At 36.7% G+C, this 20,333-nt stretch overlaps 1 protein-coding gene across 7 annotated transcripts; it reads left to right on the top strand.

Moving 5' to 3' along the window:
- The first annotated feature begins 295 nt into the window (after window positions 1–295).
- LOC131790588 (eyes absent homolog 1) lies at window positions 296–19,845 on the top strand. Of its 7 annotated transcripts, none has more exons than XM_066162215.1 (15): window positions 296–424; window positions 3,084–3,183; window positions 7,222–7,305; window positions 8,855–8,911; window positions 9,296–9,339; window positions 9,559–10,589; window positions 14,400–14,710; window positions 15,000–15,083; window positions 15,232–15,321; window positions 15,481–15,539; window positions 15,610–15,791; window positions 16,621–16,735; window positions 16,931–17,052; window positions 17,459–17,559; window positions 18,561–19,845. In XM_066162215.1, the coding sequence occupies exons 3-15, from the start codon at window positions 7,255–7,257 to the stop codon at window positions 18,639–18,641; spliced, it is 2,328 nt and encodes a 775-aa protein (XP_066018312.1). In that variant the 5' UTR covers window positions 296–424; window positions 3,084–3,183; window positions 7,222–7,254; the 3' UTR covers window positions 18,642–19,845. The 7 variants fall into 7 exon arrangements, with proteins under 7 accessions (XP_066018312.1, XP_066018313.1, XP_058963793.1 ...); XM_059107810.2 differs by lacking the exon at window positions 296–424 and adding an exon at window positions 2,848–2,983 and having other exon boundaries at window positions 15,631–15,791; XM_059107808.2 differs by lacking the exon at window positions 296–424 and adding an exon at window positions 2,848–2,983.
- Window positions 19,846–20,333: the final 488 nt, after the last annotated feature.

Below are 20,333 nucleotides of genomic sequence, written 5' to 3'. Positions count from 1 at the left end.
TTCAGTGGCTTCAGACTGATAAGAAATGTCGAACAAAACTTCATTTTTATTCCCCCTTTTTTCTCGACCAAGTTTTCTAGGCTCCGTTCAAACATATTGATCTTACGCTTAAATAATAAAAACAATCCAATTATTTTGACTTTTTATTTTTTCAGTAGGTTCCATGATTGGACTAGAAAACTCGCACCACCTTCTCAACCAATCAGCTGCGAAACTAAAACAAATAGCGACTTACGTAGCGCGTTTTCCTGGGCTGAACTCCCATATTAGTATCGAGGCTCTAAATTACAATAATGATAATGATGGCTTTCATTCAGTGATGAGGAATACTCCACTTCAGAATGGACCATATGCATAAGTCAGGCTAGACGCAACTACCACCAGAATGAATCAATGTTTGTCTTACGTCATATGAGAGTATGAGGTAATAGTGTTCGGTAGAATTTATGAGACCGCATACATGAGATTAATTGGGTTTAATTGGAAAAAGATCTGTGGGGATCAAGTTGGTTATTTGGTTCACTAGTCAGAGACACTTTCTTGGTCTGTTGCCTAATTAAAGTAAATGATACGGCTCAGTAGCCTACGTGTAGCCCTACCCTCCCCCTCATGGAACAACGGAAGGGAGCCTCTGGGTGTCTCCTCCTTCGCTGAAGAAATATGGGAAGCTGAGGGTCCCTTGGAAGTTGAAAACTCTTGGTAAGCAAATAGGAGCATTGCGCGATGTGGTTACGTTATTCTAAATACAGCAATACTTTGTTTGTTTAGTTTCCCATGCCGCTTGAAAAATTTTCATAATGGACTTAGCTAATTGAAAACACTATAAAGGTCGTTAAAAGGACTCGCGCTTTCCTTTGTTGTTTTTACCAATATATGTTATAATTGGCAAAAGTTATTAAGTAAAGTCCTCTTCACTGGCCGACCATGTTGTTTTGAAAACATGGTTAAGAGAATCTGAACAATGATCAGTGACTCCCTATGGAGGTTCTTACAACTTAAGTAAGTGCTTATTTCAGATGTGAATTTCTCGTGAAGGGAAAATTTTTTTCAGATTTGAAATGAGTGGCTAAAAATAACTCGAATTCTGTACACGCACAGATACTTTGAGAGATTATTCCTATCCCTGTATTATTTGAATTGTTGTCTTTGCACAACACGCAACTGGTGAAGGCAATCATGTAGTCCATCGTCTCCAACTTTGAATGATTTTAAAATTACGTTCAGGGGCATAAATTAGAGTTGGAGTAAAAAAAGGTGTTTTTGAAAAATGACTGAAATTTTTAAGTTTTGAAGAACACATTACAAATACCGCTTTTGTAAACATTTCGATGAATGTTACCAAGACGGACTTAAACACTTAATTCTTTTTCTTAGATGTGTATTTTTGACCTTCAAAATGATTGTAGAATTCTGAGGGGCCTCATGAACTGGTCTTGTTATTTAATATTCGTGATTAACCTGGTGATTAATAGGCCTCTCGTTTATGACATTAAGGACTGAAGGAAACATCTAAAAATCGTGCACATTTTAATGATTATTTTATTGCGCGCGCAAGCGGTCAACTGACCTGTTTGCTTTAAACTGCTGGTCGTAATGCAAAAATTCCTCATGAGTGTTAAAAAAAATTAACGAAAAATATTTAGTTTTTGCGAGATGTTTGCCGCCCCAAATCGAAAGCATAATTTGCGGTTGCAAACCGGAAATCCTCTTCTTAAAAAGTCATAACAGAAAGCGGTTGTCAATGCGGGATTTCATAATCCTCCAAGCAGCTTTCATCTCCAACAGATGACACGCCAATCACTTGTGGAATGACCAATCACCGCTCGGCGGCATTTGCCAAGACACTGGCAGGCTTCCCAAGCCGTCTGAGAAACAGAAAGGATGCCTAAGTATTTCCTGTGGCCTTGCGGGCGGTAAAAAACCCGAATGGAACCCATGAAGATCATAGAATAAAAGTCTCGCTGCATCTGGGTTGAAGAGCGGCGAACATTATTTATCGCGCTCAAGCTCCAGCAGATGTACTTCAGAGAAGTGTTTCATTAGACCAGCAGGCAAATGCTATAGCAGGCCTGCAAAAGATTATTGTGCTGTCTGGCGATGATAAAATTAAGATAACAGCTCTTTCAAATAGGGTGAAGTGTTTGGCCTTAATACTGTAGTTCTTCAATCTAGGCAATGTTTGTTTATGTACGAAGCCAGCTTATAGATAGCAATCGACCTTGTGAACTCATGTGTTTTAAGCCTTTTACCGCGCGTCTTTTATATTGATTTTTCCGCCTTCTTGCAGATAGATCCAAGATTGAAGAGCGAAGTTAATTTTTTGTTTTCGTGACTGCGGAAGAAAACTTAAGTGTGAAATTAGTAGAAGTATAACATCTTTTTATCCTTTACTTTATCACAAAAGGTGTTATTGCATAATTGATTTTTTTGTATACAAGCGAAGTTTTGTTTCATCGCCTCGGGGCGAAATAGGCGGTACTCTATGGGATGAATAAATCTTTATTCTGGAAAAAGTCACTCATATAATCGCCCTTGAAAAAAAATACAGAAACAATTTGCGAGTATCTTTCCTAAGATAGCATTTCCCAGGAGATTTCCCTGAGAACATTGATCGTGCAATATAAACTCCCAAAATCGAAGGAAAACATACATCATCACGTCCCAATTTAGTTTGTTTGATGCTTTCAATTGTCTCCGAGTGTCACCAATTCACAGTAATTAAACTAATTAGGCCTGCTGCTCTTATCGCAGTGCCAGAAATTGACTGAGGGAGGTCATGATTGGTCAAAGTTAATTGCTTCAGCAAACTTCAAAGTAAGTGCCGCCGGTCCAACCCATAAGACGTTGCGGGCCGACCAGCTTCCCTCGTGAAAATTGATGAGGGAGTTTCTAGCTAGATGTGTTGGTTTGGTGTTCTCCTATTACAGTTTAGCATTTTCCACCTTCCTCTCACAGGTTGAACGGACTGTATATAGCATCCTTGGTACGGAAATGTGAGCTTTAGCTGGGTGGAGGTTTGATTCGTCCGATTACAAGCACCATGCGTGATAATGACGTGAATTTACGGACATTCTCTGTTGCAGGGTGCGAGGTCTCCGTAGCTTAGATCGACGTACGCCATGTAAGACGAGTCCTCTGGTTGAAGCGCGAGTTTTGATTGCAAGCGGTGAATGGTGAATTAAGGTAAGTTGAGCACTTCATTCGCAACGTAACTGTATAAAAGGATCGTCGATGCTATTTATTTTTATACGGTGTCGTTTGAGCCTTGACTTAAGAAACACGTGTGAAAAGACCTCGAGTGACACCTTCGAGCTAAAGGAGCGCGTTCATCCTGCAGAAAGGATAGCGTCGTACTTCAGCGCGTTTGTGTGTTTTTAATCTTTCCTTTCGTAGAGATGCAGAGGTTTTGACCGAGATCCTTCGTTTGTGATAGGAGCTCTCTCTGGAGGGGAAGGAGGAAGCCCGTTGAATGCTTGAGTGAATTTCGATTGTAGATGACGTTTGCGTTTGCAAAGTGTTTGCGGCTAGCTATACGGGCTGAATTAAACCTGAATCAATATATTCACGCTGGCAACTGACCGGTTTATTTTAAATGCCATTCATTAGATTTGCGCGTAGATCTCAGTACCATAATCTAGGTATTTCCCCCTATTCAGATGAGTTTATGGCGTTTAATCGGAGCAATTTTAGTTAATTTCCTTTTGTGGTTGAGAGTGAGCATTGTAAACTTGCCTGAATGATAACTTACGGTCCATTCATACAACAACAATACACGTGTTTCATCATCAAGTCTGTTTTTACCAGTGAGATGCTGTTGTCTTAAAACTCTTTTGTTTATAGTCAGCATTAGTTAGCGAGAAAGATAGCGAAAAATTCAAAAGAACTTTTAATCAAAAGTTTCGAAACGGGGAACCGCATTTTTATTCGCGCCTTCAGGTTTGTGGTTTTTCATTTCGTTAGCCTCACAAACATCGAACACTTTTCGGCAAATTTGGCATTTTTTATGTAATTTTCTTCTATGTTTAATCAGATGTGCGTCTCCTTAGTTTGACGTCTCCTTTGCGACAAAAAGATGTTAGCGAAGATCGCGGGAAACCGACATAGCAATTTATTTTAAAATTTACACGAATCTCACGCATTCCGTATCCAGCCAGATCATATAGATGGATAGAATACCACTAAATTGCTGTTATCGAAAAGTACTGTGACAACTAAAGTTTAAACCCGTTTGGATCAATCTTCGAAAATAATTCGAATATTGTAGTTAAGTTCCACATCCTGTCTCAGACAAAGGTAATTGCCATGAAATTAGCAGAGGACTTTTTAATACAAAACCAGAACAATTATTCACGCCGTTCATATTGTTCTTAATTGAAAGGTTTCTTTTTTTTAAGCCTTAAAGAATTAAACCAAAGAGAACAAGAGAGAATCCACGATTATTTTCCGCAGCATGAGTTAATTATTTCGCTTTCTAGTTATTGTCTGTAGTTTCGTCGTGCCTAACATCAACAAAGTGGATTTCTCCTCACAAGAAAACACACAAGTTTATTTTCATCTAGCGATGTTTATCTTGTGTATTACAGTTTCACAAGAAAATCCCCGAGCGGTTTTGATATTCGCCTAAGCTCTTTAATTGCAACATTTTAATCCGCCCTATTTTTTTTGCAGCTCTCTTTGATATATTCAACGGGCACCTTTCTTGTCGTTGACTTTTTGTCTTAAAAATTCGCTTTTACACGGTGATGCGGTCTTTCTCTCTTCCTTTTTTGTATTAAAAAGCGAAATACAATATAGTTCTCTTAAAACGTATGTTTCTTTTTGGGAAAGCATTTGCATTACATTTGAGTCTGAAAATTTCAATGCTCAGTAAATTTTTTAAAAAATAAATTGTGTTGTTTCTTTCATTGTATGCAACAAGCTGCTAAAGGAACTTCAAATTTATATATGTGAGACGTTTTTTTTTTTTTTTTGACATTTTGACTTTAGGATGCATCTTGATTAGGCAAACATTAGTTTAAAAGAACAGATTTTGTGTATGCTGTCAAAGGGGTGTTTATAATTTTGTTTTTAATCAAGTTCTTGGGAAGTCATAAGATTTATTCACTGAACAGTCCTACAGAAAAAAAGTTTGCTCAGCCACAACACCTGACTTCTGAATAATATTTGTTTTCGCCTTTTGTCATCAAATGAATTAACTGTTGTGCCCTGGCCAAAATTTCTTTCATCATCCCAGGAGAAAAGTGTTTAATTTGTGTCATTACTGAGGAGATTTACTAGCAAGTGATAGAGAATTAGTTAAGAAAAAAGAGAACACATCAAGTACATTGAAGATTTTCCTTTTAATTTGATGAGAGAGCTTTCTTTATTGGGTATTTACTCACATTGGACAACTCAGCTGTTATTTAAATGATGGCAGTGTTTCTGTTGGTTTTTTGGCTTGCTTCATGTAAACAAGAAATGAAAAAAAAAATATAAAACTATGTTAGCTTTGGTGCAGTCTTAAATTTGTTTTGTAGTTGCAAAAAAACAGATTTATTTTATCTTGTTTCTAAATTTTATAGTGAAACAAGGTGAAACTTTGTAGCTCTGTCGATTTTTAGTGAATGGTTCAGTATTACGTGATTAGCATATGAGTGCAGTCTTTCCTGTTACAATTAATCATTGTTTAAGGCGAGTTAGATTAAATGCACTGTACCTTTAAAATCAATATAGGAAACAAAGTTTAGTAACATTGAATTATTGACAACTGACTAATATTACCTGAAAGCCTTTTTGCAAAGTTAAAATTAATTACTAAATTTGTGGTGTTATTTCAGAACTTTTCCATTTATGTTTTCCAAATGAATCACCATCTCAGTGTTGATTTTTTTCAAGAAAGCTTGATTTTCCATGTTCACCCCAATAGTCTTTCATGTGGTTTTAGTTATATTTAAAAATTTTAGTTGTCACTAGATTCTGATTTTGTTTCTGACAAAAATGCATCAAATCAGGGTTAAGGAGATTGACATTTCATGTTGAGAAAGATGTAAGCCTGAAAACAAGTCTTAGTACCAGATAGCTTACATTTGAACAACCTCCTCTGCTGAAAGAAAATAAGTATCAATTGAAGTATCATACATGCTCTATTGAGCTCCTTGGGAGGTTACTTATTTGGAGAGTGGTCAGCTGTGCAGAGGGCTCTTTTGAAAGAGAGAGAGGAGTGATCTTTTTGAGAAAAAAGATCATTGAAATAAGTTTTTTGTAACTGGAATGCTACATTTCCCAAACCAACAACATTACCTCAATGAAATAATTTGCAGAGCATCATCATGGCATTTTAATTTTCCTCTTGTTTTTGTTATGTATATTTTGTTGAGGGAAAGGGAAAAGTTAAGGACGGGGAGAGAGGTTAATGGTGAGTCTTTTGATGAACTATCTCAAAACTCTAAATGGGAAAATAAAACCATTTAAGTGGTAAATTTCCCATAGAAGAAAGGCTTAACCAGTCCAATTTTTAAAATAATACTTGAATGGCTCTAACATGAAGCAGTTGATCTCTATCATAACACAGATGTCAATGTATCTGACAACAATAAGAAAAGTACTTTTCAGAATCTTTAGACAGACAGTAAATTTTGAAAAGAGCATTAAATCCTTGAGAAAGGAACAAATGTTTAATCTGCTCAGACATTGCTTGATGTGTTGCCTAGCTGTACTACTAAAGAATGATAACAATAATAGTTCTTGTAAAGCATTCAATGTTTGTGATCTTTGAGCAGTTACAGAATTGTTTAATGTGAGTTAATTTTCAGAGGTACAGTTAGCATTAAACATTAGCAACTGATTATAGGCATTCATAAGTTGTTTTGTGGGTTAGATCTATTTCACATGGACTTTATATATAGCAAACTTCTCCCACAAAGTTAAATGATAAAAAAGAACCTGTATTTAATGCACACATGACAATGGAAGTGAAAGTGGACACCAAACTTAAAAGCTTTTGTAATGTGAAACCTATGTTCTGGGAATGGCACAATGAGAACTCTCAGTTTCATTTTTAGCCAAGTACAGTTTAACAGTCCTTGTACTCAGAGGACATCAAGGAGACTTCAACAGGTGTCACTGAATATGATTATTTTAAAGTTACCATAATTATCATTTTGTTGAAAGTTTAATGTAATGATTGTGACTTGCATGTCTGGTTGATATTAATTATAATTAACCCAGTTTTATTCCTTCAAGTTAACTGCAGAGGAGAAGTAGCTGAAAGGCCAAATGTTTCTTTGCCCTCCAAGATACATGTATTTCCCATCAGTGCGATCCAAGGTATAACTATGTAAAAAATTTAAGCTATTAAAATATTTTCTTAAATTAATAACTTGTCATGATAGTGTTTTTTAAAGTGAAACAAAGTTGAAGATAAAAAATGATACGTAAGTAAATTCAGAGGAATGACATGGCCTTGTAATGTGAAAGAGGTTTCATTGGTAACAACTTCAACATAAATGTTAAATAGCTTAAAATATATTGTAAAAAAATGGTAAAGGTTACATATGATTTTAATTCCATTCTATAACTATTATAATATTAGACATGTTGAATTGCAGGTCTGTTGGTAAAGGGCACTTGTGACTTTTCTTTTTTTAAAATCCCTCATGTAAAAGACAGTGAAGTACGATTTTGATGTTGCTATGGCAACTGATTTTGACATAATTTGCATCAAAATCTTGAGCATTTTTTTCCTCAAATGCTCTTTTTGAACACCTTAATTCATCCCTCACACCTGCTTAGCAGCTTCTATTTGCATTTTGATAACTGCTTGGTCATTTCACATTTCTGTAACTCAGAAGTTTACTGTTAGCAAAAAAAAAAAAATGTTTTCCTTAATGTCATGGTGTTATGGTTCCTGATTGACAACAAAAGTTTCTTGTAAACAGCTAACCTACACCAAGACACCTAACAATCCAATTTGGCCAAGAGGTGAACTGTTTAGTAACTGTTGAGTTCTAGTTTATCGAGAACTTTCTTTACTGAGTACACTCAAGGGTTGCTCTAATGTGCCAGCGTATCAAGCAAAGTCTCTATGAATTCAAGGAGATGGTAGAGAAATTATGAGAATCATAGCCTTGGTTACACCAATTGCCAATAAAAGATAAAAGATTTTGTAACACTCAAAATTTCAACTTTGAAATTGATTTCACTATTGTTTTTGTCACATCAACATTTGGTGGTGTTGCAGTCTTTGGTACCCCAGCAATATCTTGTTCCTTAATTTTCCAATGGATGAGAATTATGATGATCTACATTACCTTGATGAGTTCAGAGTTCAACCAAAACAAAGATTAAGCCACTCCATGGGTACATGTTGAGGCGAGGCAAGGGGGTCTAGGGATGCACTTGACCCCCACCACCTCTGTGAGATAATTCTCCGGTTAAGTCTTCAGCTTAGAAAGCTTGTAACATTGGTTTGCACAAGAATGCGTTAATCTGAAGAATCTTCTGGGATAAATCTCATTTCATACTTGATGCTCTCCATTTCCTGATCTTTCTCACTGTGTGAATGTAAGCCTGCTGATACACAAAATCAAACAGCCCCTTAGACATATCCAAGCTTTACTCCTTCATTTGTATGTCTCAAGGGCTTGACTTAAATAGGCTAAGTAATTCTTCCCCCACCCTCCCCCTCCTCTCAAAGCCAACTTGGACCTCTTTGTTTTGTTTCTCTTGACTTTATATTGACATCTTTTCTTAAGGAGGATGGCTTTATTTTGTTAAGGAAGTCTTAATGAATCATTCCACCTTCCAGTGGTGGTTTTTATTGTTTTTTTTTTTTATTGCTGTATTTTTACTTAAAGAATGTATTAATGTGCTGCAGGGGATGGCAACCGATCAAGTGCAGTCAGAGCCGAGTGCTTCCCTTGAAGCAATACCAGTAAGTTGTCAGTGAGAGATGAAAACATTTTATCAGTCTGTTAATGTTATGTTCTTCATATTAACATTAAGAAGTATAATAGGATCAAGATTTAAAACTGTAATTGCATTTGAAGATCTGTCCCACAGACCAATCTGCAGCCAACTGGCATCAGTCCAGATTTTTCTCAAACATAATTAAGCAAAGCTTTATTGTAAGGTTGGGGTGTAAGCTTGTACAGTAGCTGCAAGAGCATTTGTTTATAGTGACTACAAAAAGGTTAAGTTCTGTTAATTTTGATCAGCACCCTTGATTTCCCAACTAATTGTTCACAATTATTTTGACTAAATGTTGAAGTGATAAATGCACAATAGTAACATAGTGACTTGACATATTTTTTCCTAGGCTAAAAGGCCCAGACAAGAGAATGGTGACAATGAAAAAGACAGGTGACTTTTTTTTGTATGGTAAACAAGACTGTTAGTGGGAAAAGTTGTTCTAATCACATATTTATTATATGTTTGTAACAACATAGATATGTTTCTCAAGAGAATTCTTTGGTTGATTCAGGCTCTGTGACATAAGTTGTGAGAAAGAATTAGTAGTCAGGTTTAGAGTATTGAAAACTCAGGGAAGTATCCTCTCATGTTTTATTATCTCTTCCTTAGTGATGAGTCCAGCAATAATGGATCACCCTCGCAACAGCCTGTCAATGGTTCATCAAGAGACGGAAAGGCAGTTAATGCCAATCAAAATGCTGACAAGAATGAGTCGTCTTGGGATGTCAATGAAGCCACAATTACTGTAACTACTGCTGATCTTGATGTTGGAGCTCCTAATGTTGTTGCACCAGTTTCAACGGCAACACTCAGCTACCCCTCATCTGATGGTGCTTCCACCATGACAAATTTAGATGGATGCAACTTTGGGAATCAGGCCATTGCATCTGGCGTAACTGACAGCTCTGGCCAGTATCAACAGCTCTCTGGGCAGTACGCCGCAAATACTGCTGCTTACTATGGCCAGCGGCCTTATCCTCACATTGTCCCAGCACCCCAGCAGGGTATTCAGCAGTATAAGACAACGGGGGGTGTAATACAAGGAACGGGAATAACGCAAGTTGCTGGGTATGTGTATCCACAGGCAGCACCTCAAGGTGGCTACCCCATGGTACAGACTGTAAGATACCCTGCTGTGAATGCAACAGGAAAGACTTCTGTTGATTCTCGCAATACCTCTCAAGGGAAAGCCCCTGGGGGCAACATCCCAGATATATCAACTCTTCGTCAACCAGCAGGAACTTATGGTAATCCTTATGGAACTGTTACATACCCTGCAATCATTCAACCTGGTCAGGCTGTGTATACTAATCAATATCAAGCACCTTATGGGACAGCTTATGTAGCTTCAACAGGAACCCCAACTTCTAGTACCACAGCATATACTGTCCAACAGTCTGACCAAGGTTCTTTTCAATATGGTTACACTACAAGTAATCAGCAAACTTATCCATACAACTACTTGAATGCTCCTCCCCCAGCTTATGCTCCGTCACAATACATTACACCAATGAATAGTACACCACCGCCTAATGCTGTCGCTGGTCAAAGCAGCGGTTATCAACTTACTCAGCTTGTTGCTGGACAGGCTTCTCAAGGTGTCACAACCAATGGAGAAAGGACGCACACTACAAGTACAGGTACTTTGACTATTGTATTAGTTATTTATTTATCAATTTTCTTTTTTGTTCTGATTTTGCAATTCATTATTTCTTTTCTTAACTGTAGGTGATTTAAACCATTAGTCATTTTCATCACCCAGTGCAACACCCAAGCTTTGCTTAAGAGATAGTAAACTTCTGTTAATTCAAACCAATTCCTTTCCTCATAAGGATTTTGCCCTATCAGCTTTTTAGTATGAACGCTTGATGACTTGTGTCTAGTGCTAGTTTGGCCTCTTTGTACTATATACGTGCACATGTGTTTTATTTAGCCTCTCTCCTGTGTGAAAGGAAGGAAATGATGTTATGTATTGTATCCCTGAGGTTGTTTGAAATTGCCATTCTAATGGGAAGGGAACCTTTAACAAATTTTACGCAAGAGTCAGTGAGCATCACAGGAAGAAATCAGTTGGAAATTTAGAAGACTCAGGTGGAGGACTTTGAGGCAGGCTGTGAAACTTATTTACCTCTTGACAAATTTAGACTAAATTTTGCAACATCTGCAAACTGTTTGATAGCTTGTTTGAAACAATTTTGTAGTTGTTACAGATAAACCTATCTCCCAGCTAACACTGATGAACTAACTTGTGAATAGCAGTTCTTTGTACTTTAAGTGTAAGAGTTACTGAAAGCCATAAGCTAAAGTGGGGCTTGGAAGAACAATCTGATTCCCTTCAACTTAAGGGAATCAGAGATATTATCATAAACGGGTATAGAAGGAGGAGGCAAACTCAAATTACAGTTGACCAAGTTAAAAACTTTGTACTGTGATTTGACATGGTTCTTAATGGACACTCTTGTCCTTCCTTGCAAATGTAAGACATGCTTTATCCCTCACAACAATAACAAAAATTCCTATTTAATCCATGCAATCAAATACACTGTTTCTAGCACTGCTACTCAGGCAGTGCTTTACTCTATATCTTTTCAAAAAACCCTTCTGCTACCGTTCTTGACTGTGTCAACAAAATTGTTGGGGTTAATTATTTTGAAAGAAAACAGGATTGTGACTCCTTATACCAGGGTTTAGTTTTAATGCAGTGGGTTATTTCTTTGTTATCTTAAACAACTGCAAATTCTATAGGAGAACACTTACCATTTTTAGATTAGATCATTAATTACTTAATTTTTGCAAGTTGTTTTTTAAGTAAAGTTGGATGTAATATCATTAGGTATTTGCTTTTGGAAAAAACAACAGCATCTGCAAGATGGACATCTGCAAAAATATGTTTGGTCTTTCTTTTAGTATGATGTTGTGGTATCTTGTTTTCAATAGGTTAGAAAAACATTTTCCAGTTTTAGATTCTCTATAATTTTTTTTATGAAGTGTTTTGTTGTTGAGTTTTGTTTTTTTAAACAAATATCATTTTTCCTTTAAATTAGCCTCCATTAGAAATGAACTCCACATAAATGCAATCTACAGAAAATGTCTTTTATTCTTCTTGTGAATATGTCAGTTTTTGTTTTGACAAGTTTTCTTAAAATTTTAGACATCTGATGGTTTGTGACTACTCTACTCCTGTACTACTCTTGAATGTTTTGCGGGATTGTCCAATATTGTGAAGGAGGTCAATTTTTGTGTATTTTATGGTTAATAGGTTTTGTCTTCTTTGTAAATTGTCCACTTCTTATTACTTGTAATCCCCTTTGAAATTTAAGTTTGGTCTCTAAGACCTTTAAGCGTAATCAACTTGCAGTAATATTTTTGGTTTATTGCAAGAAAAGACAACATCTTAATGGGTTTGGAGAGTTGTTTCTTTTTTTTCCTTTCTGTCTTGACACGTGTTTTTTAATGAGAGGGTTTGTTTAAACAGAAATCCATTTAATGGTACAAATGTTTACTTAAAATTCTAATGAATCAAATTAAGTCTCCTGGAGTGGCAGAGAAGCCATTAGTAGCACATATGTTGCATCTGATATGAATATATTTTATGTACATCTGCTTACTGAGACTGAAATGACTATGTGCTTGTTTCTTCTATAACTTTGAAGGTAACCCCATATTTGGATTCTATCTGTAACAGGATCTTGATTAGTAGAAAATTTTTTCCTTTTATTTTTCATTGTGCCAAAGAAGACAGAAACAGGAAAGAGTTTATTTGTTTTAAGTATACAGCTGTTGGCAACATTAAGTGAATGGGATGAGGCTGATCAAAATCACAATGGAATAACAACTTTACTTAAACTACACATGTACACAGATGTATCTCCATCTCAATTTTGGTGCTTGTTTTTGTTTAAATCGGGTAGGAAGCACGCAGAGTAAAGGAAATGAATTTTATCTTTATTTGAATTATGTGGAAGGATAAGCACTTAGAATTTGAATGTATTAATTTGTTGAAAGCTGTGCTCGGCTATTAAGTTTGCTAAAAGCTTTACCATACATCAGAGTCTATGTACACCCACACATTTTAAAACAAATCATGCAAAGTTCTTTCAAGCTTTCAAGCATTTTTGCTCTTTACTCAATGTACTTAATCCTTCACACTAATGTGTGTGACATAGTTTTAAAAATATTGACTAAAGATGTTCCTGCAAGTTAGGTAAAATTAAGCTGACTGAACTAAAAGGCAGTGTTAAGTAATATTTTGCAGCAGTTATTTTCATTAGGCTCTATTTTTATAAAAGATTAAACAGAAACAAATAATTTTTTTTGTCATTTTTACAATGAAAGAAATAGATAATGCAGAGTGAAGAATTTCCTGCCATCTTTGAAAGGAGTGACATGTGAAATTTCTATGAAAAGGAAACCAGGAAAGCTTGTTTTTTTGATTAAATAAGTAAAATTTTGGAAGTGTTTGTACCATTATATCTTTATGTGAATATATCAGAATATGTGAGAGTTAAAAAAAAAAAAGCACGACCAAAAAATAACAACCCAATGCAAAAGTAAAACCAAATGCATGTTAAATTTTGAATTTTGCCCTCGTAACCATCCCACTTGCTGTTAAATTAAGGGTGTAGTCATTGGCAGCTCAAAACGTTCACAAGATGGTGGATATGTAATGTTCATGGAAAAAGAAAATTATCATTGAACTTCATGCCTGGTCTTGTCATGGACTCAGAGATGTTTGGCTGCTGTAACACAAGAAGGTGCAAATACTACTCTCATGGCATGAAGATCTCAAAATATTTTTGATGCTCTTCCTTTTTGCAAGCCATCAAAACATAGTGTATGCTAAAAGATAAAGGCTCAAGATAGAGGATTTAATATGCCAGCCACACTAGTGAACAGTGAAACCTGTAGAAGGGTTGATCTGTGAAACTTTCATTAGTGTCTGCCCTCTAGGGGCTGTTTGCCTAGTGAAGGTTTCATCAATTGCAGAGGGTTGGATACAAGCTCATTTTAGCTTCATGTTTGAATAAGGGGAGGAAGAGGAAGGAAGCTTGGGGACTTTGGCAATTGTTTTACTTAACCCTTTAACTTCCAAGACTCCTTATTGTCTGCCATATAATTCTTGTGATATTAGTTCAGAGAATTTGATACTGGATCAACTAATAATCCCCTAATTGATATCCTTTATTCTCATTGCTTCTCTGCTTGATATTGTTTTGATATTGAAAAGAGAAATTCTGTCTTGGTCACTCAATGGAGAAAAAGGGTTAAATGGCCACCAGGATGAGTTGGAGGAGTCCTGTGGTTAGGCACCTGATGCATGTTTCACTGATATTCAATGCTTTGTTTGGTCTGACACCAACATGGGACTTGGCTAAAAGGGGAACAACAATATTAGCATTGAGATTGCGTCAGATTATTTTGTAGTAATCACAAACTGCTTTCATCTGCAGGAAATGCAACCATTCAGTATTCACCAAATCTTCCATCCTCACCCAGTCCTCCTCGTTCACCAGGAACTGGATCTGGAGCAGACACTCCTCTTATTAATAGTGTGGGTATGGTGTCGGCAAGCATAGGGATGCCTGGTGGACAGGATGGAGTACAGGTCCTTGTGGATTCAGGGGCTGGCTCCCCTGGATTGTTAGTCCAGGGAGCAAACAGAGGGCGTGGTCGAGGGGGAAGAGGTGGAAGGGGCAGAGGAGGTGGCAGGGGAAGGAGATCAACATCAGGTCCTCCCCCAGAGATTGACCATAACATTGAGGTATGCTCATGTTATTGGTCTTGTTGGCAATTTCCATAAGCCAGGTTTTGGTCCTGAAGGCGCCTAGGTGGTCACTACTTGCTTGGGTGATCTCTCAAAAGTGTTTGTTCATAATTATTTACTTCTAACAATTAAATTTTTGTCATGGTTAGATGTCTGTGACAATGATGCTAATCTTTTAAACCCTGTGTCCCTTCAAGTGAAAGTCTGAGAAGCTGGACAGATCTGATCACACAATCATTGACTCATTGTTCCATTTGATTGACTAGTTTTTATCTTTACTTTATAGCGGATCTTTATCTGGGATCTTGATGAAACAATTATTATTTTCCATTCACTCTTAACGGGAGCCTTTGCATCAAAGTTTGGCAAGGTAAGTTAGATGGAGGAGTGAAGACTGAAAGCAGTTAATACTGTTGAGAACTCTGTGGGAGTAAGTGTAAAAAATATTGTTGTTTGTGTCATTTATATTCTGAGTTGCAACATGCCCTAACATGTATCGTTAACTTTTATTCTTTTAGGATGCTCCTAATTCAGTGTCATTAGGCCTTCGAATGGAAGAAATGATTTTCAACTTGGCTGATACACACTTATTTTTTAATGACTTAGAGGTAAGAAGCCATAAAATCAGCTGAAATCAGGGAATTATCATGTAATCTTCAATCAATGCTAATGTAAATTGACCTCAATATTTTTTACTGGGAAAATCACTAGTTTTGTTACAAATGCGGAAATCCATATTGTAGCTAACTGACAACTATGTGTTGTAGGATTGTGATCAAGTACATATTGACGATGTTGCAGCTGATGACAATGGACTAGATTTAAGGTGAGTCTCTCTTGTGTTGATGTCTTGGCATTGTAGATTGTATTTAGTATTCTAATGACATTCACTCCAGAACATCTTTGCCTGTGTGCAGTACCTACAATTTTGAGGGAGATGGATTTCATGCTGCAGCCACATCAGCCAATCTTTGTCTGGCAACTGGTGTTCGAGGTGGGGTAGACTGGATGAGGAAGCTGGCATACAGGTACCGACGTATCAAGGAGATTTACAACAGCTACAGGAATAACGTGGGAGGTAGGGGATGGTTTGTTTTTAAGTATACCACAAAGTTCTTTATTGTTCTCAAGATCTCATTATTAATTATCCCTTCTGTCTGCCATAACTGTTGCAATGTTAGCTCTGATAATTTGGTATTGAACTAATAGATAATCTCCTAATTGATGTTTTTTCTTTATCCTCATCATTTATCTAAGAGATATTGTGTTGATGTTTTATGGAGAAATTCTGTTTTGGTCACTCATGGGAGTGAAAGGGTTTAAGAAACTTAGAGTAGTTGAGGTGATTTGCAACCCAGCAGCAGGTGGTTGGAACCAGCTTTGTCCACAATAGACGAATGTGGAAAAGCAGAGAAGTGTTCTCATTTCTTGGGCCAGTTTGGTCTAAAATCCCTATGGAATGATTACAAAACTTTAGTGTGTCATGACATTTGGTTTCAATTAGTCCAAACTAAACTATCATCCTAAAAGGGTAATTTGGTATTATAGCAGCTCTGATGAAGGGCTCATGCTTGTAACATCAGCTGTGAAACTCTTATCAGTGGCCAATTTGTTACATTGGTAATACTAGATGACCTTGTTAAACTCTCTGACTGACTTGCACCACAGTTTCTCTAGAAACTTATCCCTTTTATCATCAAAAAAACTTCACTATTATTTGTAATGTTCAAATTTATTGGATATCAAACAAAGTTTAAACACAAGGACAGAATTCAGACACTCTGAATGGTTCCAAAACTGAAAGAGGGCACTGTTTAATCTTGGACTTCTTTGGAATATCTTAAAAACTAGCCCAGTGGCGATTCCAATTTTGACTTCAAATTTATTTTTGTGTTGTGTCTTTGAAGGTCTTCTTGGTCCAGCGAAAAGGGAAACATGGCTTCAGCTGCGCATGGAGTTAGAGGCGACAACAGATTCATGGCTGACACTTGCTCTGAAAGCATTAACACTCATCCATTCCAGGTAATCACAAGGTATTCTTAACGTGCCTGATCATGTCATTTAAAGCATTACGATCAATGAGTCGTGGAGTAAAATGTTTGAATGAGTTGTTCAAAAGTGCCTGAGGCTGTATTTTTATACGTTGCCATGTTGAGGCTTGCTTTGTCTTTGTATCTAGATTACAAAATGCCTATCTGTTTACTCTTTCCTATACAGGTCAAATTGTTTAAATGTCATGGTTACTACCACACAACTTGTTCCTGCTCTTGCCAAGTGTCTTCTCTATGGACTGGGTGGTATTTTTCCTCTCGAAAATATTTATAGCGCGACTAAAGTTGGTAAGTGGATTTTATTTGAAAGAGACTGACAATCAGTTTGTCAAATGTAAAATAACATAATTGACTATTTTAACTTTATTGGTCAATAAAAAGGTTAACCAGAAACTGATTTTTTGGTAGAAAAGTATTTTTTCGGTTTGTGTATTTGGTTAGAATAATCTCATGAGAGTAATGTTCTTCTAAAACTTGTCACAAAACCGTAACCATGGGGTCGATTACCCTTGGATTACAAATATTAATGAAAATGCAACTTCTTGCAACAATTTCAACACATTTTTTAGGAAACAGCTGATGAGAATCGATATAACTATTATCTCTTTGAAGCGCCAAATTAACTTAACTACTTCGTAAGGAAAATTTATAGCACCTTGAAGGGAGAGTTGCAATCAGATCTTTTATTTGACAGGAAAAGAAACCTGCTTTGAAAGAATCTCAAATCGATTTGGAAAGAAGTGTACATATGTAGTTGTAGGAGATGGGAGAGATGAAGAAATGGCCAGCAAACAGGTAATCACGTGTAGTGTAATGTCATGAACGCCGTCTTAAAATTGATTGTCCGAAGTAATGTAAGTTTGTTTTGCTTTAGATTTTTTTTGTTATGATCGCTCTAGAAAAATTTTCGCAACCCTCTCAGTGAATCAGATACCCAATAGAGAGGCCAATCCGGACTAAGGCACTAACGTTTCCCCGCGCGTGAAGCAGTTTGCGTGTTTTAACGTCGAGTTCCTTATGGCTCCATGTGTTGAATTGGCTTGTTTGAACGACATTCAATCAGACTGTATTTAACTCTTGGAACCTTGCTGTGGTATTTCATTCCTTATCCAGTTTGCAAATATCAGTTGTATCATACTCGACCGAAGTACTGAAACTTAAGTTTTACTTATTGCGCTCGCAAATGCTTGACTTTGTAGCTATCATGATATTTATCAATAGAGGGCAAAATTACTGAGCGCTGATTGGTTGAGAGAGAGGGCATTTTTTCTTAATCGAGGGCATTTTTAGTAATCAAGAGAGGGCATGATTACCTGTTAATGATTGGCTAATCCGTTGCATTGCTAATCCGTTGCTTCCCAGATAAAAATAGACTGCGCGCGTGATTTTCCTTCGTATAAATTTTGCCCTTTATTGATAAACAAGTAATCCCATGAGACCTCGTACTATTAAGGATTAATTGCACTTGAGTTTTCAAAATTTTCCAAATTGCCCTCGTCGCTTCGCGACTCGGGCAATTTTGGAAAATTTTGAAAACTCTCGTGCAATTAATCCTTAATAGTACTTGACCTCATGTGATAACCTATACAAATCATAGCTGTCTATCATTGAAGCTTCTCATACCGATAATTAGTTGTGTGGAATTTATCTTTCCATTCTGCCTTCTTTGCGAAAATTTCTTCCACAAATTATTCAAGGTGTTCCAACGACACTCTGAAATTACGCTGAAAGATATTCAGAAAATTTCTCAATACGTCCTGTATAGCTTAGCATGAAGTGGTATTCTTGTATTGCAGATGGGATTCCCTTTCTGGCGAATCGGTACTCACACAGACTTAATCAACCTTCATCACGCGCTAGACCTGGGACATCTCTAGTCGATGGACGGACTCTCTGCTGCTTTGTTCTGGCACTCATTGGAGTTTCTTTATTTCTTTGTAAACAAATGAAGAGAAATTGAATACATACATGAGTCATGTAACGTTAAAATATGTATCATTTGGAATGGTGGCAAAGGGAAGGGTGATCTTTCCTATTTTAAACGCTCATTTTATGCTGCAAGCACATACCATGTTTGAATTTTTTCATAGTTTGGATTCGTGTTCCCTCGTAAAGAATTTCACCGCCCAGTCACTCTCTAAAAGATCTATCTTGTAAGACGGTTTCTTGCCCTCGTGATCACTTTCTTGCATAGCATTACAAAGAGAGATCAACGTCAGTATCTGATCAACTGCGCACCCACCCCTTCCCTAACCCAATAACAGTCCACTGATAGCAAGTTAAGGGAAGGGTAGGTGGGCAGTTGCTAAGATACTTCCATTGATCCACAACGAGTATCGCATGAGAGTAATTCTCACTGACTATCGACTTCCTATGCATACATAAGTGTTTTATCCTTGGACTTCTATACATGGAAGCTACATTGTACAGTATAATAGTGGTTATCGCTTTTCATTTATATGGTCCCAAACTTTCTTGTACATTTCCTTTAAATAGTATGGACTGCTACAAGAAATAATTTCGAAACTTCTATAATTAAAATACTTCTGCCTTGGGAATTATTCCTAGGAGCTACATTTCTCCACCGGAAGCGTAGTGAAAGTGGCAGATATTGTTATTTTACTCACTCTCCTTGCGTCTGTTGCCATGTGGGATTTTCGGAAGTGTTTGTATAACCAAAAAATATAGTTAACTAGAAATCTGTACAGCTTTTTTTTAAACGCAAATAATAGCAAAGTACCCTGCGGTTTGTTATGTTTAGTTATTTGGTAATGTAGTTTGAAAAGCACAAGCGAGATTTTTTGGTATCGTGATCCAGAAACTGATTTGTTTAGCTTTTCTTTTTGCACGCGTGAATAGTCAATGTTAGAATTTTATTGCAATTTTGAAAGAAAATAATGTCAAAATTTGTTCAACAGAATTGTCAAATTATCATTACATATTATGAATTTTATATATAAATACATAATTTATGTATATTGTCAACAAATCGAAATGAAGATTATTATACTTTAAAGTATGTAACATTTGGGAACATCGTTAAGATTAAATTTATTCCTTTCATGGAATAAGTTCAACTATCCAGAAGTTAGTCTAATGCGTGTCTTTGCGGACGTGACTACTCCAACCAAGTAACGTCTCTCTTGATAACCAGCATTGCGGGGAAAGGGATCTTGTACGTCAGCTAAGTGGCTTACTCATTTACACCTTATCCCTTTTTCTCTAGCTTTGAAACACCCAGGATGTTGCTACATATCATTGTGTTCCACCCCACCCCCTTCCCAACAACCCTCTTAGTATTTTAATTGGGTTATAATAGTAATAGGACGGAGTGGAGTCCAATTGAGTTCGTAATCACGCGAGTGATTAACAGAATCCTATCTGTCAATCACGAGCATGATTATAGTCATTTCCTCAATTGTGATTGGTGCATTAGCTGCTGTATTTTTGGCTAATCATTCTGAACAGCTGTCACTAGACAGAGGAATTAGACAGTTGGCTATAATCGAGCACTTGAAGCAGACAATCATACTAGGTCCACTCTGCCAAATCCACCAATCAGAATGAAT

The sequence above is a fragment of the Pocillopora verrucosa genome, chromosome 2, assembly GCF_036669915.1.
Source record: "Pocillopora verrucosa isolate sample1 chromosome 2, ASM3666991v2, whole genome shotgun sequence".
Taxonomy (NCBI): domain Eukaryota; kingdom Metazoa; phylum Cnidaria; class Anthozoa; order Scleractinia; family Pocilloporidae; genus Pocillopora; species Pocillopora verrucosa.
This window is presented reverse-complemented; position numbering and strand designations above follow the sequence as displayed.